The 22,428-nt window shown below is 66.3% G+C and overlaps 1 protein-coding gene across 2 annotated transcripts in view; it reads right to left on the reverse strand.

The window, feature by feature from the left end:
- ABLIM2 (actin binding LIM protein family member 2) overlaps positions 1–22,428 on the reverse strand; it is a 96,937-nt gene that overhangs the window by 35,055 nt on the left and 39,454 nt on the right. For both annotated transcript variants that reach the window (XM_054708360.1, XM_054708356.1), the window contains exons 5-12: positions 20,594–20,720; positions 18,314–18,407; positions 11,949–12,036; positions 9,782–9,840; positions 5,262–5,339; positions 3,966–4,109; positions 2,532–2,564; positions 1,095–1,215 (exon numbers count right to left, since the gene is read on the reverse strand). In XM_054708360.1, the coding sequence (XP_054564335.1) occupies positions 1,095–1,215; positions 2,532–2,564; positions 3,966–4,109; positions 5,262–5,339; positions 9,782–9,840; positions 11,949–12,036; positions 18,314–18,407; positions 20,594–20,720 (744 nt within the window). The remainder of the gene's footprint in view (positions 1–1,094; positions 1,216–2,531; positions 2,565–3,965; positions 4,110–5,261; positions 5,340–9,781; positions 9,841–11,948; positions 12,037–18,313; positions 18,408–20,593; positions 20,721–22,428) is intronic.

A 22,428-nucleotide genomic window follows, 5' to 3' on the forward strand; every position in this document is an offset into this window, starting at 1 on the left:
TCACTCATTCACTCACTCACTCAATCCCTCCCTCACTCACTCATTCCCTCCCTCACTCACTCACTCACTCACACACTCATTCCCTCATTCACTCACTCACTCATTCCCTCCCTCACTCACTCATTCACTCACTCACTCATTCCCTCCCTCACTCCCTCCCTCCCTCACTCACTCCCTCACTCACTCATTCCCTCACTCATTCCCTCACTCACTCACTCATTCCCTCCCTCACTCACTCGCTTGCTCGCTCACTCACTCTCTCACGCACTCGTTCACTCTCCAAACACCTATTCCTGAGCAGGATGCACCAGCCACACTGCAGGGGGCAATGGAAGTGCTTTGCCAATGAGCGAGCTGTGATTTTTCCACAGAGGCTGGAGGCTGAGAGCTGTTGTCGATGGATGTGAAATGACGTCATGCGGCAGCGGGCCGAGGAGGAAGCAGTGTGGAAAAATCCCGCAAAAAGGCAGCGCCCTTTTTGTGTGTGGCGTGTCCCTGGGACTTTGACACTCTGAGGGCGGCGAGGCGCTGGACGCTCAGGGTCAGCAGTCCACAGCGGGCACCAAGCAGGGATGGGGTGGGACGGGGTAGGGGGCCTCCTCGGGCTCGCCCTGCTCTGAGCAGCTGGTGGTGGCCTCCGGCCCGTTCCCCACGGGGCTGCTGTCCTTGGGGCCACCGCCGGCTGCGGGTGATGCGGCGGGAACTGACTATTTTCTGGGCACTGACTCTCCCTCCTCCTCCCAGGCCCACGTGAGCTGGGAACTGACGGGCTCCTTCCGTCCGGGCGACTGTGTCTCCTGGCGTCTGCTCTACTGAGACCTGAGTTCCGAGCGCGAGGGCCCACGTGCTCAGATGTGCCCGCGAGCTCCGTGGCACAGCCCCTCTGCCCACAGGCGGACCAGCTCCGTGGCACAGCCCCTCTGCCTCGCGGTCACCCTCCCGCCCGGACACGAGGGGGCCTCCTGCTAACGGACGGGTTCTCCATCGCCCACCGGCAGCCCACACCCGCCCGTGTAGGTAAGAGACTGGTTTAGCAGGAAAAGCAACAAGAGATCCTGCTTCCCGGAGGGCCACAGAGCCGTGGGGCCAAGTACCTGGCCGGCTGTAGTGCTGGGGCGACCGTGAGGTCGGGGTGTAGCGCCCAAGGCTGACCGACCCGGCGGAGCTGGGGCTGGAGGTGCGGCACTGCCGGGAGGAGCGGTCGTCCTGGTCGCCCTGGAGGAAAGACACCGGGTGAGCACGGGCCGAGCAAGGCCCACCCCCTCCGCTCAGTGTCCGCTCTCCTGACCTCGGAGCCCACGCAGCAGGGCCCGGAAGTTCCCTGCGCCTGTGGGTACAGGGGAGGATGCAGGGGGCTGGCCTTGGTGCTGAACTCCTGCAGGCTGAGCCTGGTGCCCGTGCCCCTGCCCCCCCCCCCATGTCAGAGGGCAGGGGCCACCCCCTCCACCCCCTCCACCAGCCCCACTGTGGCTGAGGCACCCAGTCCTCCCACAGCCTTCAGCTCCCCTCCTGCGGTCCTTCCCAGCACCCAAGGCTCCTCGGAACACAGTTTGAGAACCACTGAGGCTCTGTGCTCTCCCCAGCCTCCATAGGGTCCAGGCGTGGGCCCCGTTGAGCCAGACCCACAAGCACGGACAACGCGGGCTCCGTTCAAGCAGGATGAGCAGCTGCTCGGAGCGTCAGAGCGGGTGGCAGGCGGCGTGAGATGGCGTGGCACGCGGGGCAGGGAGGAGCAGGCTGCGGGCCACTGCGGCTCAGCACGTGGTGGCCCTGAGCCCTGACACCCCAGCCCAGTGTCCGGCCGCCGGCGGGTGCGGCTGCTCTGGCCCCCGAGGCCAGAGTGGGGACGAGCAAGGTGAGAGTCTGGGCCTGGCACTCAGGGCTCCCACCCCCCCCCAGCTTACCACCGCCCCCGGGGCTCGCTCTCCAGCCAATGCATGAGCCACCGTCCCTGAAGCTGGCCCTGTACCCCCCCGCCCCCCCCCAGCTCAGCCAGGCCTCGTGCAGGTGCCGCACCCCGAGCCCTTCCGCCGGTCCCAGCCCTGGAGATGGCACGCGCTGGGCAGCCACAGTCCCGCGGTCCATCTCCGTCTCGGGCGTCCTCTGCCGGCCCCAGGGGCCGGCCACACCCTCAGGCCTCCTCAGTCCCAGGGTCTGAGGCCCACGCAGCCTGGAGCCGGGCTGGCGGCGCTCTCTCTGCATTAACCCTGGGAAACAGAGGAGCAGGCTGCCCGTGACCAGCGCTGCCGGACAGAGCAATGCCTCCAGAATGTTCAGCTGCAAGGACTTCCCGGACGTCCCCGCGGAGGCGCAGGAGCGGGGCCGCGCCGGGTGCCTGGAGCGCCCCTGAGGAGCCGTGACCCAGACCGCAGGCCGGGCTGCAGGGCGGCATGCAGGGGCGACGCGATCATAAACATAACCACCGCCGAGGGGACCCCGGCGCCACGGCCAAGGCCCCCCAGGCCCTCTGGGCGGCGGGTGGTTATGTTTATAACCCGGGAGCACGCGAGCACGCGTGGGGGCGCGGTTACCTCGATCGGCGTTGGCGAGAGCAACTGGGGCGACTGTGGACACAACACAGAGCAGCCTGTTAGCCCGCGGGCCGGCGGCTGCTCGTGGGGAGACACGGGCACAGACTCTCCCACCCGGGGCTCCCAGACCTTCGTTTTGGAGAAATGCGGTCAGGGAATGGCACCCCGAGAAAGAGGCCGGGACAGGGGAGCTGGTCTCCGTCCCGGTCCCCCCAACACCTCCTGCTCCCCAAGAAGTTTTTCCAACAGGAAGACGTGGTTCAGGGCGTGGGGAGGCGATGCCCTGGGAGTCCGAGGGAGAGAGGTCTTCCGGGGTTCGGGGCTCGGGGCTCGGCGAGGCCTGCGCTGCTGGCGGGGCCTTGGGAGCAGGCAGCCTCCCAGCCAGGGCCCCCCCCCCCCCCATTAGAGTAGGGAGCACCGTCCGCCCCACAGACATTGGCTCCAGGACGTGGTGGCCAAGCGGCTTGGCCTCCGGACCCTCCCCCAGTGCCTCCAGCAGAGCCGACCAGACAGGAAGGAGGAGGCCCTGCCAGGCTCGGCTCAGGCAGCGGGAGGTGGGAGCAGGTCAGACCCGCCCCTCCGCCCGCCCACTGCCTCTTTCTGGGACTGACACTCAGACCCTGCATGTCCCCAGGGACAGAGCCAGTGAGGAGGGCCCTGGGGCCTCACCCTCCCTGCCCTGCCCTGAGCACCGGTGTGCACAGCCACTGTGACTGCAGACGTCAGCGGGGCTGGCGGGGCTGGCGCCAACCACCACCTCCACCTTGGCGCCCCAAGCCCCAGCCTCCCCTCCCAGGCAGCCCTGCTGGAGCCTCAGACAGGAGGCCGGGGCCTGCGGAGGGGGGCTCTGCCGCCGGGCCGCCCACTCGCCTGGCACACACACCCGGGCTGCCGGCTGGCAGACACTCTTGTTGGCCACAGGCAACAAGGGCACATGGGAACCTCAAAGCCCCCCAAGAAAGCGGGCACCCACGGCGCCCCGCAGTACACGGAGGACGGCTGCGGCCGGGAGTCAGTCACGGACGCTGCCCCTGGGACCCACGGAGTAAGTCCTCCGGGTTGCAGCCGCCCCAGGGACGTGGGGACAGGGGCGGGCCGGCTGGTGACAGGGAGCAGGCTGAAGGCACTGGATAAAGGAAAACTACATCTCGCACGTCGTGAAAATCGACCCGAACTCAAGAATCATGTGCGACTCCGTTCCCATCATTTCCGAACACCTGCCCTGCCTGCTCCGGCCACACGGGGCTTCCCGGGCTCGGCCCCAGGGCGCTGCGTGCGTCTGCCAGGGGCGTCCGGGCAGAGCGCAGCGGGGTCTCCTTAGAGGACGCCCACGCGCGTCTCCGGAAGTGAGGCCCCGCGTCGCGGAGCAGCGAGGACAGCGAGGGGCCGCGCCGTGGCTGCCACCCGCCCGCGGACCAACACGGGCGGCCGTACCTCCAGGCAGCTCTGCCGGTCTCCCGCGTGGCTGACGTAGGGCGAGTAGGAGATCATGTCGGGGCGGTCGATGTTGTAGATGGCCTTGCTCTTGGGCAGGGCAGCCAGGTCTCTGTAGTCCAGGATCTCGTCACCCAGCCTCGCCTGCGGGGGGACAGGGCAGCAGGCAGTCAGGCCACGAGCCGAGGCAGTGTGTGGAGGAGCCGGGCCTGCGCCCCGGCCCCGTGAGGGTCAAGCAGCCTTTGGGGCCGGGAGGCCTCATGATCTCAGGGGCCTGGTCCCGACGCCAGGCCACGAAGGGCCGCCGTGGCCTTGCGGGACGCCTTCTCGGACGGAGCCCATGCCTCTCCACAAAGGGGTGGAGGTGGCCCCATTGGATGGCTTCGGGCGTCCAAGAGCTGCCGCCGGTGTCGGGCCTGACACAGGCCGACAGCGATGCTCAGTCCGTGGTTTAAAAGTACATACAGACACTTCTGTGTGCACATAGACCGCGTAGACACGTGTGCACATGTCAGAACACATATGCATGCATGTATACACACATGCGGACACAGCCATGTGTGCAGGCAAGCAAGTATTATAAATACGAATGCATGCCCTAGCTGCTTTGGCTCAGTGGATAGAGCGTCAGCCTGTGGACTGAAGGGTCCCGGGTTCGATTCTAGTCAAGGGCACATGCCCGGGTTGCGGCTCGATCCCCAGGGGGGGGTCTGCAGGAGGCAGCCGATCAGATTCTCGTTGCTGTTTCTAACTCTCTCTCTCTCCCTTCCTCTCTGAAATCAATAAAAATATTTAAAAAATAAATACGAATGCACCCACACATGTACACTTACAAACACATACACACACACACTAATACACGTACACTCTTACACGCACGCACACTCATACACACACATACACACATCCTCTTGAACGGAAATGGGATACGTGATATGTGATCCTCAGCATGCTTCCCTAGGCACACGCTAGGAGCACTTTCCCGCTGACACGCACAGACGTGCAGGGCATTCACGCCTGCCTGACCCCGCGTGTGCCGGGCGCTCTATTCAGGAAGCCCTGGTGCGTGCGTGGGCGATGTCACCTCTACGCCGTCATCGACAGCAGCTGTGAGCGCCTCCTCGCGCCCTTGTCCCCACGGGCCCGGGGAGCGCTGGGCCCCGCCCACGGAAGGAGGCCCCGCGTCAGCTCCCTAAGGTCTGCCCCAGCCCCGCGCAGGGAGGGCAGCGCCGATGCCCGGCGCCTGGCTCCGTGACGCCCCCAGGCCCCCCTCCCCATAGAAAGAGCCCAACTCACGTAGATGACGCGGCTGGGGGACCCCGAGGTGCTGGACGCCGGCACGGAGATGATGCTCTCGGAGGACGTCCTGGTCTCCTGGGGGAGGGGGCGGGGAGGGCACGGGACGGAAAACAGGCGTCAGCGGAGATCGTCCAGAGGCAGCCGTCAGTCCCGCGGCCACCGAGGGCCGGCCCCGGCGGTTACTGTCGTGGTCAGGGTGGAGGGTTCTAACAGCCACAGGCAGCTGAACGGACAGCCGAGACCGTCAGACAGACCGAGGCGACGGCTACAAGCCGGCAGGGCTGGCAGCGCCGGCGAGTCCGAGCTTTCACGGCGCAGAGAGGACCAGCTCCAGGGGGACGGGAGCAGGCGAGGGCTCTGAGCGCCGGGGCAAGGCCGCCTCCGACCCAGAACCATGCCGCTCGGGGACGTTTTCCGCCCAGATTACGGGGACGTGGGGCAGCGCATGCCAGCAGCGGCTCTGCTGTCAGACTTAGGGGGACTGTCCCCTGAACCTAAAGACCAGTCTCAGCCCCGCGCCACAGCTTCGCCCTCCGGCGCCTGACTCCGCCCCTCGCCTCTCTCAGCCCTGGCAGCCCCTGAGGAGCCGCGTTGGGTCCCGCACCCCAGCGAGGTCTCAGAGACAGCCCCCGGAGGTCACTGCTTGGCCCGGGGCCTCCGTCACACGTGGAACCTGCCCCCGAGTGCCCACTGCGGTGCGACACCCGTCCTGCCCCCCGCCTCCCCAGCACAGCTCCTACTTCCCCCGAGGTGACGGCACCCGGACCGCTGTCTCCTCTGCTCCCCACGGCGGCCTGCCCCGTGTCCGCGTGGACGCTCCTTCTCCGGCTCCCGCCCCATCACCGCGCCTGCGTCCATCCGACCTGCAGGGCGTGACGTGGCCGCTCCCCTCACCTGGCCCGGCGTGGCCCTGCCTGGCCCAGCCCCACTAGCTCTCCCTCTCGCCCGTCTAAACGGAACCCTCTCTGCGAAGAGCCTCCCAGCCAATAGCGCGAACCCCTCTCCCCACCCCCTGCCCCCTCCCCTCTCCTCTCCTAAGCAGACCCTTCCCCCCATTCTGCCCGGCCCCCCTCAGCACCCACACCCGCTGCAGGGCCAGCAGCCTGGACGGGGCCTCGTTATGGGCTGAGTGGTGTCCCCGACTCGCATGCGGAGTCCTCACCCCAGTCCAGAGCGGGGCTGTGTTCAGAGACGGCCTTTAAAGCCCTCATGGGGTTACGTGGGCCGTTAGGGTGGGCCTTGACTTAACGCGACTGGAGTCCTTGCGAGGAGAGTACGCCCTACGTAAGCATGTCAAACCTGTGACGCGGCCGCGTGTGGCCCCCAGCAAATGCTCATTAACGACGACTCATTCATCTCGGCCCTTTGACTTCAGCCTGTCTCTGCCCAAACACACCGGCGTTTCCAGGAAAATGGAAGCTTTCGGGTTTTGCGGCCCACAGACACTCACACCTTGTTCATTGGGCCCGTGTCGGCCTGAGTTTGACAGGCTCGCCCTGGCTGGACAGAGCGTCGGCCTGCGGACTGAAGGGTCCCAGATCCGGTTCCGGTCAGGGCACCTGCCCGGTTGTGGGCTCGATCCCCAGTGAGGGGCGTGCAGGAGGCAGCTGGTCAATGAATCTCTCTCATCACTGATGCTTCTATCTCTCCCTCTCCCTTCCCTTCCTCTCTGAAGTCAATAAAACGTATTTAAAAAGAAGAGACTAGGACACAGACACACACACAGGGACGACCCCGTGGGGACACGGGGAGGAGACGGCCGTCTACACGCCACGGAGCGGCCTCGGGAGGAGCCGCCCTGCCCACACCGAGACCTCGGGCCTCCGGCCTCCGGCCTCCGGGCGGGAAAAGGGGTGTCTGGTGTTGAGGCCCCTGGAGCACTGTCGGCCCAGGACTCTAACGCACACAGACCGGGGCCGCCCCTCCCGGCGGAGCACAGCCCGCTCCCCTACACACAGCGCGGCAGCAGCGAGGACGGGACAACGCCAGGGCCCGCCGTCCGGCACAAACCTGGAAGGCACAGGGGGCGGCACCCGGGCAAACCTGCTTCCGCATCTGGAAGGGAGAGAGGGGACAGGGCGTGATGCTCGCTGCTCACCTCTGCACGGCCCACTCGTCCGCCTGGCCCGCCCCCTTCCACGCCCCTGGCATCCTCTGGGACCCAGCTCGGGGCCGCCTCCTCCGGGAGGCCTGCCTTGCTTTCCCCGGCCCCTGGACCGGGCTCTGCTTGCTGCATGGGGCGTAGTCGTGGGACTGCCTGTCCCCACAGAACACAGGCTTCCGAAGGCCGGCGGGGGCAGGGGTCTCCCCCAAGCTCAGCCTGAACCCACAGTGCAGTCCCAGGTCCATAGCCCCCCCTCCCCCGCCCCCCCCAGGTACGATGGCCACTCCGAGGCAGGTAACTGGGGTCTGTTCTTCTCGCCGTCCCTGCAGCCAGGTGGCCTGTTTTACTGGCCACAGGTGATGTCCGCACACATTTCACACGTCTGAACCCTCTGCACCTCGCTTCCTCCCCGAGGAGCCCCGAGACGCTCCCGGGGGCTCCGTGTCTGACGGTGCGAGGAGCTGGGCTCCGAGGCCACCTCGCTTTCACCTCAGGTCCAGCTGGGCCACGACAGGAAGCCCCTAGACCCACCCTGGGTGCAGGAGCGGTGGCCCTGCGCTCCCCACGCCCGGGGAGTGTCTCCGCACGGGAGGGGCCCACAGGTCCCTGGGCGCGGCCCTGACCCGTGCGCTGGGCCTGGGTCGGCAGCAGCCCCAGGGTCTGTTTGCACCCACAGTCGGAAGGGGCCGCAGCTCCCCGCCCCCCGGCCCCCCACTCAGCCTCCTCCAAGCAGCACTGACTACAGGGTCACAGCGTGCGGGGGTCTGACACGCACCCGTCTCCAGGTTAAAGCTGAGGGCCCGAGGCTCAGAGAGGGCTAGGGATTCGCCCGATGTCACACAGCCGGGCAGAGGCACAGCTGGACTCCGGGGGCAGGACAGGAGCCTCCTCCCAGGGCCCCAGGGCCCGGCCCAGAGGGGCCGTGGGTAGAGACTGCTGAGCACACCCAAGACGGGCGGTAGCTCTCCTACGATCACAGGTCACTGGCGCCACCCTGACCGGGCGGTTTCAGGAGTTCACGAGCCATGACCGCTGCCGCCCTCCGGAGCCCACCCCGCACCCTGAGCTGGCGGGCTGGCGGGCTGGCCGGTCCATGGCCATTAACTGGCTCTCTGCCTGCCTCCCAGGCCAGAGCGGCCAGCTGGCCGGAGAACAGTCCCCGGGACCCGTCCCCAGGGAGAGCCAGCTGACCCACCCGTCCGCCTGGCCACCCAGGCCCCGGACACTACCCTCGTTTCCTGGGCGAGACAGAGAGGCCCTGAGGGCTGGGAGGGGAAACGAGGGACAAGCAGGGCATGACTGGGGCCTGGATCCCGTCCCGGGGCACCGAGGGGCAGGCGCCAGCCCCAGGGCACCGCGCCGAGGGGGCAGCCGCTGTCTGGCTGCAGCCTCCCCCTAAATGTGCCCAAAGCATCTTGGCAACAGCCCAGGAAGCCACGGATGCGCAGCCGCCGACGTGACCCTCCCTCCCTGTCCCTCCGGAGTGCAGAGCCTCCCTCCGCCGGCCCGTGGCCACGGTCAGCACGGGTGGCCTCCGGCGGAGAGCAGAGGCCGGCGCTGGGCTCCCTCGGGCCCGGGAGCCGCTGTGGCCACCCTGGCTGTCCCTGCGTGGCCTCTGTGGTCTCCGTCCCCTTCCCACCCCTGGTCGGTCTCCCTGTGCACACGCCATGCACGCGTGAGGTCTGGAGGCCTCTTGGCGGGGGTCCCCTTTGGCAGGCCTGGGCTTGGCCTCCGGGATGGGGGTCAAGGACAAAGGTCGGGCCCTGGAGGTCACCGCAGGGTCACGGACTGGGGCCTGGCGGTGCACATGACACAGTGACCGTCAGTCCTGTCACCGCGGGAGGCCAGGCAGCGTCCCCACAGGCTCAGGCCCTCACGCCCACACCTGCAGCTGCTGCCTCCTGTGGCCACGGGACTCTGCAGACGGACTGAGGGCCTGGGGGGGGGGGCTGTGCTGGATTCTTGGGGGTCCAGGGTGACCGCAGGGTCCCTATGAGGCGAGGGGGTCAGGGCCCGGCCCCGGGGAGGTGGCAGCGAGGAGGAGGAAGGAGGCGGGGGGTGGGGGTGGGGGGCTGCTCTCGTGCCAAACCCCACGGCCTGCCCTTCTAGTGACCGTTGTGGGAATTGAGCCAAAATGGCGGTGACCACTTGGGGACTCGCTAACTTCAAAGTTGTCCCCAAAGGTATGTGGCCATCAGCATCCCCTGAGCAAATGAGGAGGTCAGAGGGCAGGGCAGGGAGCCCCGGGAGCTACCATGCACCGACCCCAGAACCCACTGCTTACACCTGACCCCCCCCCCCCCCCGTGCCGTCCACGCCCCTCAGCCCGTGGACGCTGCCGGCGGCCCCTCCGCTGCATGACAACCCCACCCGAGCGCGGAGACGCGGCCGGAGAAATCGGGAAGCCACCAACCTTGCTCTTGTCCTCAGTCCTGGCTGCTTGTCGGCAGGCCGGGTGCCAGATGGAGGAGCCTGGGGACAGATTCCAGGGGGTTAGTGCCACTTCCCCGAGGCAGGGCCTTGGGGGAGTCGGGGTGCGGGGGGGCTCACACACGGACGGACGTCCACTCGGCCATCACCTCCGAGGAGGCCCCGGGCACGCTCTGTGCTGGGCCTGGACAGGCCGGTGGCAGCCCTGCCCCAGGGGACTCACGCCCAGCTCGGGGACATGACCTGGCAGACACCACCGCGAGCTCGCGGCTCCCACAGGCTCATCTCTAGGCACCGGGCGGGGTGCACGGGCCGCCGCCTCTCCCAGGTCCTCAGGGGCTCCCTGCCGTGGCGTTCGTAAGGCCCTTGAGGCCTGTTGGCCACTCCCACTTCGCCCCCACCCGCCAGGCCAGCGGCCCGCTGCCTCGAATGCCAGGACGTGGGGACGTGGGGGCGCGCCCTTGGTCAACCCAGTGGGCATAACGGAACATCTGCTCCTTATTGTAACCTGATGACCATGAGCGTCACATCCCGCACGGCTGCACTGGGAGGTCTGTGCTGGGAAGCCGCCCAGAGGAAGGGGTGGTCGGGGGACCCCTGCTCGTCAGAGCTTTACTGCCTGAGTCACCTGCAGGTTACACCTGCGTGGAGCCCCGCACCTGGCAGACCAGGCAAAGGGTCTGGGGGTCCAGGCGGGGGCGGAGGGGGGGTGCCTGGGGTCCATGGCTTGGAGCTCTAAAACCTCGGCCTGGTCAGACCTCATCTAACCCACTGGAGACCCGAGGCCGGCGCGGGGCGGGCCTGGGGAGTCCCCGCAGGAATCAGTTTACACATGGGCGCCGGCCTCAGCCCAGGGCCGGGACGAGTGTCTTTGTCCTGACACGGGGCCCCCATGTGGTGAGCTCATGTCCCCTCGCTGCCGTCCTGACCACAGGGCTTGGCAGCAGGAGGGACTGAAAGCGCGGATCACGGTGGGGGTGGAGGGGTGGGCACCTGGGGGCACCCCTCCCACCAGACAGCCCGGCCCTGCTGTAGGGGCACAAAGGACCTCTTGCACGGGCTCTGCAGCGGGACTGGAGGGACAGGACGGGACGCCGGGGACGCGGCCATCCCGGCTGACATCACCCCGTGAGGCTCGGCCGCAGCAGGGAGGCCTGTGTGGCACACACTGGCCCAGATGTCGCCACATGATGCCATTACACAGCCCGTCTGCGGGGCAGTGTGCAGCCTGCCCCTGCCCGGCCCCGCCCTGCCCTGCCTGGCCCCCCCCCTGCCCTGCCTGGCGGCCCCCAGCGCTGGGGGACAGAGAGATCATTGAAAAGAACTTGCAGCTAAAGAGATGGGTCTCGCCTGGCCCTGTGGCTCTGTGGTTGAGCTCTGACTCACAAACCAGGAGGTCACAGTTCGATTCCCGGTCAGGGCACAGGCCCAGGTTGCAGGCTCGATCCCCAGTGGAGGCGTGCAGGAGGCAGCCGATCCATGATTCTCTCTCTTCATTGGTGTTTCTATCTCCCTCTCCCTTCCTCCCTGAAATCAATACAAATCTATTTTAAAGAGATGGGTCTCGATACCGACCATCCTCCCTGAGGCCTCTGGGGAGGGTCCCAGCAGCTCCTGCCCCGCCTCTAGGCAGACCAGGGCCCGTGGGCTCTGCCTCCCACCACCGCCTGCCGTCGCACCACCGCCCACTGTCCCAGCACCCAGCACCGCCCGCCGTCCCAGCACCCAGCACCCAGCACCGCCTGCCTTCCCAGCACCCAGCACCGCCCGCCGTCCCAGCACCCAGCACCGCCTGCCTTCCCAGCACCCAGCACCGCCCGCCGTCCCAGCACCCAGCACCGCCTGCCTTCCCAGCACCCAGCACCGCCCGCCGTCCCAGCACCCAGCACCGCCTGCCTTCCCAGCACCCAGCACCACCCGCCTTCCCAGCACCGCCCGCTGTCCCACCACCGCCCGCCGGCCCACCACCGCCCGCCTTCCTGCCAAGCCCACTCAGGAAAGCCTGCTTGGCCCTGTCCCCGCTCCCCACTGCATCGTGGGGCCCCCTAACTAGCGGAACACACACGTGACCCCCAGTTCACAGAGCTCATGCGAAGGGCCTGGGAGATGTCGGTCCCCTGCCCCGGGAGAGGCGGCGTGCTCACGCTTACCTTGGAGGTACATCTCCTCGCCCTCGGCGAACATCCGGCCGCACCTGACGCAGAGCGCGCACAGCGGGTGGTAGTGCTTCTCGCCCGCCTGTGGGGACAGAGCAAGGGTCCTGCGGGGTGCAGCCGGTGCCGGGGATGCGGGCAGGCATGCTGCCGGCAGGGAGTCCACAGAGCCCGATTGGGTGAGTGCCCGGTGCTGTGTGTGCCAGCTGGCTCTGCCCTCTGGGAACCACGTCTGGGCACAGAGGCCCGGCCATGCCACTGGCGTCAGCAGCTCCGGCTCAGCAGTCGAAGGGCATCCCCCCCCCCACCCCCCTTCCCGCCAGGAGGCAGAGGGCCAGCCGGTCACCTCTGTACCAGGGCCCCAGGAGGAGGAGGCATGGGGCGGGGCAAAGCTGGCATTATTTTGCAGGGGGAGGGGGGAGCTGGGGGGGACGGGGGAGCTGGGGGCGGGGGAGGGACTGGGGAGCTGAGGGGAGAATGATTAGTAATGTTCTTAGTGCTCGATTTTCTCGCTTAGCATTTATGACTTTTATAATTCTTAAAACCCATTAAATTAGGTTTAAATGTTAATACTGAAATAACCTAAACCAGTGGTTGGCAAACTCATTAGTCAACAGAGCCAAATATCAACAGTACAAGGATTGAAATTTCTTTTGAGAGCCAAATTTTTTAAACTTAAACTATATAGGTAGGTACGTTGTTATTAACTTAACTAGAGGCCTGGTGCACGAAATTCGTGCACGGAGGGGGGTTGTCCCTCAGCCCAGCCTGTACCCTCTCCAATCTGGGACCCCTCAAGGGATGTCCGACTGCCCGTTTAGGCTCGATCCCAGGGATCGGGCCTAACGGGCAGTCGGACATCCCTCTCACAATCCAGGACTGCTGGCTCCCAACTGCTTGCCTGCCTGCCTTCCTGATTGCCCCTAACCGCTTCTGCCTGCCAGCCTGATCACCCCCTAACCACTCTGCTGCCAGCCTGTTTGCCCCCAACTTCCCTCCTCTGCCGGCCTGGTCACTCCTAACTGCCCTCTCCTGCAGGGTTGATCACCTCCAACTGCCCTCCCTTGCAGGCCTGGTCCTTCTCAACTGCCCTCCCTTGCAGGCCGGGTGCCATCTTGTGGTGGCCATCTTGTGTCCACATGGGGGCAGGATCTTTGACCACATGGGGGCAGCTATATTGTGTGTTGCAGTGATGATCAATCTGCATATTACTCTTTTATTAGATAGGATAGAGGCCTGGTACAGGGGTGGGGGCCAGCTGGTTTGCCCTGAAGGGTGTCCCTGATCAGGGTGGGGTTCCCTTGGGGTGTGGAGCGGCCTGAGTGAGGGGCCTGTGGTGGTTTGCAGGCCGGCCACGCCCCCTGGCAACCCAAGCGGAGGCCCTGGTATCTGGAATTTATTTTCCTTCTACAATTGAAACTTTGTAGCCTGGAGCAGAGCCATGTCTGGGGCTCCCTCCGAGGCCGGCAGCCATTTGTGTTGGGGTTATAATTGAAACTTTGTTGCCTTAAGCAGGTGGGCCCGGCCAGGGTATGTGGAAAGCTTTGCTTCCCCTGTTGCCGGCGGCAACCCTGGCCTGCTCTCTCAAGCTCCATTCTGCCGCCATTTGTTTGAATTTGTTTACCTTCTATAATTGAAACTTTGTAGCCTGAGTGGAGGCTTAGGCCTGCAATGGCTGGCAGAAAGCTTGGCTTCCTCTGTTACCTGGGAAACATTGCTCTCTGTGGCTGTAGCCATCTTGGTTTGGGTTAATTTGCATACTCGCTCTGATTGGATGGTGGGCGTGGCTTGTGTCGGAGGTATGGTCAATTTGCATATTTGTCTATTATTAGATAGGATTAGGGTACTCCTAAGCTGGCCTTTGCTAAAAACTCAAGGGGCCAAAGAGCTGCATGTGGCTCGTGAGACCAGTTTGCCGACCACTGCCCTAAACAAATTACATTCACTGGTTCGGCTTAGTTCTACATGGTGCCGAAAAACAAACAAAATAAATCACCCCAAAGTATTGTGTTCAAAATACTGTCTTACTTTATAGTGAGTATTTCTTACCCCTACAGTAAAGGGAGGGGGGCTGCAGCCTGTGGCTAAGAGTGGATGCTGGCCCTGGCCGGTGTGGCCAGTGGATAGAGCATCGGCCTATGGACCCAAGGATCCCGGGTTCGATTCCTGGTCAAGGGCATGTACCTCAGTAGCAAGTTCCCCAGCCCCGGCCGGGGCAGGAGGCAACCCATCCATGTGTCTCTCTCACATGGACGTTTCTCTCTCTCTCCTGCTCCTCCCTCCCTTCCACTTGCTCTAGAAACCACGGAAAAAATATCCTCAGGTGAGGATTAAAAAAAAGTGGGTGCTGACCCCATGGTTCACTCTTTCCTGAAACGGGACGAACCCCACAACCTCTCCCTGGACTCGCCTGAGTCAGGGTCACTTTCCTCGCAAGCGAGTGACAGGGCGAACTTCATCAGCCGCTCGCTTTCTCCCCCCGCCCCCGCCCCCCTGTCAGCAGGGACCAGGCCCAAGGTGACCCCGTGTGCGGCGAGAAGACCCAGACGGGCTTGGAACAGCCAGACACTAAGGAGGGTTCCATCTTCACAGACTCAAGCACTCTCAGTCGGGGTGGTGGCTGCCCGGGGGTGTGGGGGCCCGGGTATTGGGGTTGCTGACACACTTCTGTCCGAGGGCCGGTTGCACGGGGTCCAGTTTGTGAACATGTATGAAGCTGCGTGTTCACCGCTGGGGGTGAAACACGCCTGGCGAAGCTTGCCCCCACGCGGCCCAATGTGCGAGCTCAATGTACACACGCTTAGAAGGAAACGCGGGGTGTGGGTGCCAGCTCTTCACGACGCCCCTGGGCGGTGGGTTCCTGGACAGGACACCAAACGCATGAGCAGCAACAACTTTGCCAGGAAAGAGGGACGACGCTGAGACCGGAGGAGATATCTGAGATCACGGATCGGACAGGCTCAGGACCCAGAATGTGCCAGAAACTCCTCCAGCCCAGGAACAGAGCGCCCACAGCCCTGCTGACGGGCGGGCGAAGGCGCGGGCACTGCCAAGGAGGACGTCCACGTGGCCAAGAAGCAACGGAGGTGCCGACCCCGGGGTCACGAAGGAGCTGGCACCCACACCCCGGGAGGCACCCGTGCTGGCCCCGGGGTCACGAAGGAGCTGGCACCCACACCCCGGGAGGCACCCGTGCCGGCCCCGGGGCGATGCTAGAGCAGAACAACATGGAAAGCAGCACGCGTGGGCGAGCATGAGGACAGACGGGAGCCCTGGGCACTGTGGGAAGGAAACGGTGCAGCCGCCGTGCGACCGTCTGTCCCCGAAAAAGCAGAGCATCACCACGTGACCCAGCGGCCCCACGCCTAGCGATGCAAGAACGATGAAGAGGCCAGAACCAGAGGAACGAAGACACTGGTCCACGCAGCCCTCGCACATGGACGCTCACAGCGGCGTCAACCCGTGTCCGTCGGCGCGTGAGCAGAGAAACGGGTGACAAGGCGGACGTGGGCTGGGCATGGGCCGGCTGTGCCCCTCTCCCACGGGGTCTCCTGCAAGGCAGGCAGGGACCCTGTCTCTACCTTCTCAGGAAGGCAGCCCCGGCCGCTGGGGCCTGTCAGGTGAGTGGTGGGCTGAGGAGGGAGAGGAAGGGAGGAAGTGGGAAGGCGCCAGGACAGAGGAGGAAAGAGGGAGGAGGGGATACAGGGAGGAGGGAGGGAGGGAGGCAGGGAGGAATTGGTGGTCCCAGAGGAAACTTGCTTTCTCGTTGCCATGGGGACAGCTAGGCTGCTGACACAGGTGGGGCTCAGACAGCAGCACCCATCCTCGCCCGCCCCCCCAACCCGCGCAGGGAAGCCTTGCAGCTAATTCTGAGAACAAAATCGAGAGTGAAGTGGGTGTGCGGGGAGGTGACAGCAGGGTCTGACTCCCCCTCACTCAGCGGGTCTGGAGGATCTGGCTGCACTGCTGTCCTGGCCACTCCCCAGTGCCTCCCAGCACTCGCCCTGGGAGACTCCACCCCTGGAGCCCAGCGCTCTCTAGGCACCCACCTCGGCCCTTCCCAGCCCCCCCGCCCCCCGCCATCAGCACCTCTCAGGCCCTGCAGGACCCACCATGCTCCTCCCCCGGGGTCCAGCATGGAGCAGGCCCAGCAAGATAGACGCCCGACATGCAGGACGCGGGAACCGGGGTACAGGATGCCTCATATGCGAGACTGAGGCGGGGGAGGGAGCGCCCACTGCTGCCGACGCACACGCACTCTGGCGGCAGCTCTGAGACGGCACTCTGCCTGGGCACGCAGACCAGAGGTGGGCAGCGAGGACAGGGCCTGGCGGCTCTCCCGCTCTGGCTCTGGGTGACAAACATCTTGGGGGCCTAATGGGGGGCAGGGGGGTGACAGGGGCCCCTGCTCCCTGCAAGCCCCCCACCTGCAGCCCCGCACGGGGCCTCTGGCCTCCCCACCAGCCCTCGGGGGCACCTGGCCAGGCTGCCTACCTGCCGGGGTCCGGGCACCAAAGCCCAGTCCGATCACCGACCCCCACGGCGCCTCTCCGGGGCCTACTCCCAGGACGGGCCTGGACGGGCAGCGTGACCGTGAGGACGGCCGCCTACTTCCCCTGCGGCCGGCGGTCCGGGTCCTTCCCCTTCTCTTCCAGGTCCTGCACCTGCCACCTGCCGCCCCCGGGAGCCCACTGCCCGCCCAGCCGCACGGCACGCTCTGGCGGGCTCAGGTGGAGCCACCGTGGCGGCTGCTCTCCCGCTGCCGCGCCGGCTCGCCTCCGCCCAGGTTCGTCTCCGCCCGCCCTCGCTGCCGCCTCTCCTCTCCAGGAGGGAGCTCAGAGCGTGCAGAGCCCACGGCGCAGCCAGCCCGGCTCCGGCAGAGAAAACAGGGCATCCATCTCCCCGGAGCCTCAGCCTCCGCGGGCCGGGAGCGCAGCCCAGCTGTGCCTGCTGATGCACAGAAGCATTGGGGGGAGACGGGGGGGGGGCAGACGGGGGGGGGAGGGAGGGCACGCGGACACCGCACCCCATGCTGTGCTCGGCTGCAATCCAACACCGGCCGCTCACTCTGCAGACTGGTCGCCTTCCCCTTGCCTCCGGGGCCACCCAGGGAGGCCTGCTGGTTGCCCCCCTCCCCCCATCAGGCACCCCTGGCCAGCACTGAGGTGGGGACAGCTCCCAGGCCCTGTCCCTGGCGTCCCTGAGGACATTTCTGGAGCCTTCTATGGGGCCAAGAAGCAGGGCAGGCAGCGGGGCTGGGGCAGGTCTGCCGCTCCCGGGCACAGGGGCAGGGCCCACGGCTGTCAGGGAGCTGCCAGGGTCACACGCCTGCAGGACCAACGCACACACAGGTGTCGGGTGGGTTCGTCTCTCTGTTACAAGATCTGTGTGTGACACCGCGTGCCCACCACCCGGTCACATCTCCTCCCGGCACCAGATACTAGGGCCCCCGCCTCCCCCACCCCTCCCGCCGGCAACCCCCACTCCGCTGTGTGTGTTCACGCGCCCCAGCTTTATGTCCCACGTGAGTGAAGCCACAGCTTTCTGACGGGCTCGTTTCTCTCACATCCTGCTCTCCAGGTGGACGCAGCTCGTTACAATACAAGCCAGTCCCAGGGGTTCTCTCGGGGGTGTGGGGGGCTCTGCAGCCTCAGCCCCAACCGGTCCTCCCCGCAGAGGCCGCTTCTGGGACCTGGGCTGGGTCCGCGCCCCCGCCATGCCCCCCCTCCCCCCGCTCCGCCATGCTCAGCCGCTTGCCTTTCCCTGAGGTCCTGTCACCTGCCTCCCCCGATGGCAGCCAGCCCGGAGCCAGGAGGGGCCGTGGGGTGGGTGAGGGCGGCAGCCTGGGCACCGGGCACGCGGGCTTCGGTCCCAGTCGTCCCGGGATTCATCCTCCCGCGCAGACGTGGGCCAGCGCACGGCACGCGCTCTCTCGCGGGGGACGCCGTGCGGCTGCCGCCGGATCTAGCCGCGCACAGGCGGCCCCGGGAGGACCCGGCCTGCAAGTGCTCCGCGACCTGGCCTGCCGGGCGGCCGGCCCCCTCTGCCCTCCCCGGGCACAGTCCTGCCTGCCGCGCTCGCTTTAAACCCTCCAGGCCTCGGGCTCCCCATCGAGGCGAAGGGCTGGACCAGGATCTCCAGGCCTTCCCACCTCTCCAGTTCGAGCAGCTCGTCAAGGGCACAGGGGAGAGGCCCTGGCGCGCTTCCTGGAGGAGGTGGCTCGCTCCCAGGGGTCCCCAGGCAGGGCGGGGAGGACGAGGTGGCAAAGGCTCTGGTGCAGATGCTTGCACAAACACACAGGGCTGTGGGTCATGGAGGCCCCCCCGGTCCTCACGCGGGCAGCGGCGCCCGGGCGGCCTTACCTCCAGCACGTGCCCCGTGATGTACTTCCCGCAGCCGTCGCAGCGGATGCCGAACTCGGCGTGGTAGTCGGCCTCGCAGTAGGGCAGCCCGTCCCTGCAACGAGCCAGGCAGTCAGGATGGGCGGGGTCACCCCAGCACCCCAAGGCCCACAACCCTCGCCCGGGAGAGGGGCCGTGGCAGAGGGACAAGCCCACTTCCTCTTCCTCCAAGTGGCAGGACCACCCCCCGCGCTCCGCAGGCGGGAGCACGGCCTCCGTCGTCACACCAGCCCCACGAGAGACCGCGAAGACGGAGAAAGTGAGGGGCCCCGCGCTGGGGCCACCTGCCCAGCGGCAGAGTGAGGGGCTGGCGGCGCCCCCAGAGGTTGACAGCGGGCCCATTCCGCGCCAGGCGCTGCTGGTGGTGGTGGGATGAGTGACGAGTGACACACCATTTGGGGCGCTGCCCCTGGGTATCTGGGCAGCCTGGGGCAGGTCGCCTAACCCCGGAGCCCCCACTGCGGGAGCCGTGAGAGAAAGGACCCGCGTGCTCATGGACGGGAGATCCCGCAGGCATCGCGCTGGGCCCAGCGTCTGCCAGCCGGGAGCTCATTTCTTTTTTTTTTAATTTCAGAGCGGAAAAGAGGGAGAGGGAGATAGGAACATCAGTGAGGAGAGAGAATCCCTGATGGGCTGCCTCCTGCACGCCCCACCCTGGGGATCGAGCCTGCAACCCAGGCCTGTGCGCTGACCGGGAATCGAACTGTGACCTGCTGGTTCCCAGGTCGTCACTCAACCCCTGAGCCACGTTGCCGTCGCTGGCTGGGAGCTCTTTTGAAAGTGACTGCGATTATGATGATGACCAACCTCCTCTAGTCGCAGGGAGCCTGCGGGAGGGGCGGGGCCTGCTGGGGGGACAGGCCCTGGCTGCAGGGGCGCCTCTGCCCGCACAGCCTCCCCGAGGGGGAAGCCTCGGCTCACAGGACAGGGAGGAAGAAATGGGGCCCGAGGAGCCACTTTCAAAGGCCGCCGACCTCGGGGCCCTGCGATTCCCCAAAAATGGGTGGATGTGCAGCAAACCCCGGAGGTTCAAAGATGATGTCTCCATGGCAACGCCACGGCGCCCTCCTCCTCATTCTGGGACAGTCGGAGGCTGCTAAGTAACAGCGCCGTGTGGGCCGCTGCCACGGCCGCTGCGCTCCGGGGGCTGGGCGGCTCGCCCCCTTCTCACACACGCGGGCCGCCGGGCTGCCTCTGAGTCCCTCCCTTCACCTGACAGGGGCCGGCGGCGAGGGGCCCCGCCGCACAGAGGGGCTTCCACTGAACGCGGGTTATTCTGAGATGAGCAGAGGCTCATGCAGCCGAAAGAAAGAAAACAGAGCCAGCAAGGCCTCCCTGCAGAATCAGAGGAAAGGTCACCAGAAGTGACGCGGGGCCACCTCCTGTGCGTGTGTGCGCGCATGTGTGTGTACATGTGCCAGCATATGTATGTGCCAGCATGTGCATGTGCCCATGTGTGTATGTGCATGTGCCCATGTGTGTGTGTGCTGTGTGCGTGCGTGCGTGTGTGTGCATGTGCCAGCATGTGTGTGCTGCACTCGGTGCCGTTTTACGGCAGGCCTTCTTTTAACCGGCTCAGTCCCTGTGATGCTCTGTCCCCGGGGCATCAGGACTGGCCAAGACTCCAGGAGAGCCGCGCAGGGAGCCCTGCTGTGCTGAGCCGAGGCCGCCCGCTGCACCCCACCCCCACTCCTGTGCCGGGGCTCGCCTGTCTGTCCGAGCCCTGGATGAACGTGCACGCCCTCGGCACACCAGGTGCCCGCGCAGGGCCAAGGTCTCCCAGAAGCGCCCTCCCCCACACCAGCCACGGCCTCCGGAGCGCCGGCGGGGAGCGCCCTGTGGGGCCTGTGCTGGAGCGGTCTGAGCACCGGGCTGAGGCGTCCCGTCATGACCACCGGGACCGTGCAGCCCTCCGCCCCTCACGACGGCCCCTTTGGTTGAGCAGGAGAGCCGGTGCCAGCCGGGGGCGAGTTCCCGGGGGGGGGGGGGCACCTCGGGCAGAGGCGCGGAGGCGTGTGACTGTCAAAGATGGGAGCGCGACATCGGCTCCGTCAGCAAAACCAATGGCGGCGGCGTCTCTGCAGAGACGTTAGGGAAGCCGGGCTGCACCGGCTGTGGGGCCAGACGCCAGCCCAGCCAGGGTTCCCGCCTCGCCGTGGAGACGGGAGGGAGGAGCGCGGGTGGAGGGCGGGGCCAGGCGGAGGCCCACACCCGGGCTCCGGCCCGCCGCCGCCCGCTCACCTGCTGATGTACTCGGCGTTCAGCTCCTTCCCGCAGGTCTTGCACCTGAAGCAGCCCAGGTGCCAGTGCCGATCCAGGGCCACCAGGGACCGGCCGTTTCCGATTTCCGCGCCGCAGCCCCCACAGCCTGCGAGGAGGAGGACACAGACGTCACCGCCGGGCCCAGAGGAGGGGGGGCCTCACCGCGGGGTCTCGGGACACCCTAAGGCAGTTAGTGCCCTGGGGAGCAGAAAGAGGGACAGTCTGGCTAGTGTGCTTTGGGGACCCTGCTACAGGGCAGGGGGGCAAACATGTAGAAAACAAGTCACCAAGTTTGTTCCCACATGGCTGAGCTGACTGCATGCACCGGGCCGTGGCTGAGCTGACTGCAGGCACCGGGCCGTGGCTGAGCGCTGACTGCATGCACCGGGCCGTGGCTGAGCGCTGACTGCATGCACTGGGCCGTGGCTGAGCTGACTGCATACACTGGGCCGTGGCTGAGTGCTGACTGCAGGCACCGGGCCGTGGCTGAGCTGACTGCATACACTGGGCCGTGGCTGAGCTGACTGCATACACTGGGCCGTGGCTGAGCTGACTGCAGGCACCGGGCCGTGGCTGAGCTGACTGCATGCACTGGGCCGTGGCTGAGCTGACTGCATGCACTGGGCCGTGGCTGAGCTGACTGCATACACTGGGCCGTGGCTGAGCTGACTGCATACACTGGGCCGTGGCTGAGCTGACTGCATGCACTGGGCCGTGGCTGAGCTGACTGCATGCACCGGGCCGTGGCTGAGTGCTGACTGCAGGCACTGGGCCGTGGCTGAGTGCTGACTGCATGCACCGGGCCGTGGCTGAGCTGACTGCATGCACTGGACTGTGGCTGAGCTGACAGCATATACTGGGCCATGGCTGAGTGCTGACTGTATGCACTGGACTGTGGCTGAGCTGACTGCATATACCGGGCCATGGCTGAGGGCTGACTGCATGCACCGGGCCGTGGCTGAGTGCTGACTGCATGCACCGGGCCGTGGCTGAGGGCTGACTGCATGCACTGGGCCGTGGCTGAGCTGACTGCATGCACCGGGCCGTGGCTGAGCTGACTGCAGGCACCGGGCCGTGGCTGAGTGCTGACTGCATGCACTGGGCCGTGGCTGAGTGCTGACTGCATGCACTGGGCCGTGGCTGAGCTGACTGCATGCCCCGGGCCGTGGCTGAGTGCAGGCACCGGGCTGTGGCTGAGTGCTGACTGCATGCACTGGGCCGTGGCTGAGCTGACTGCAGGCACCGGGCCGTGGCTGAGTGCTGACTGCATGCACCGGGCCGTGGCTGAGCTGACTGCATGCACTGGGCCGTGGCTGAGTGCTGACTGCATGCACTGGGCCGTGGCTGAGCTGACTGCATGCACCGGGCCGTGGCTGAGTGCTGACTGCATGCACCGGGCCGTGGCTGAGTGCTGACTGCATGCACCGGGCCGTGGCTGAGTGCTGACTGCAGGCACCGGGCCGTGGCTGAGCTGACTGCATGCACTGGGCCGTGGCTGAGCTGACTGCAGGCACCGGGCCGTGGCTGAGCTGACTGCAGGCACCGGGCCGTGGCTGAGCGCTGACTGCATGCACTGGGCCGTGGCTGAGTGCTGACTGCATGCACTGGGCCGTGGCTGAGTGCTGACTGCATGCACCGGGCCGTGGCTGAGCTGACTGCAGGCACTGGGCCGTGGCTGAGCTGACTGCATGCACCGGGCTGTGGCTGAGTGCTGACTGCATGCACCGGGCTGTGGCTGAGTGCTGACTGCATGCACCAGGCCGTGGCTGAGCTGACTGCATGCACCGGGCCGTGGCTGAGTGCTGACTGCATGC

This window comes from Eptesicus fuscus, chromosome 2 (assembly GCF_027574615.1).
Source record: "Eptesicus fuscus isolate TK198812 chromosome 2, DD_ASM_mEF_20220401, whole genome shotgun sequence".
NCBI classification, from domain to species: Eukaryota; Metazoa; Chordata; class Mammalia; order Chiroptera; family Vespertilionidae; genus Eptesicus; species Eptesicus fuscus.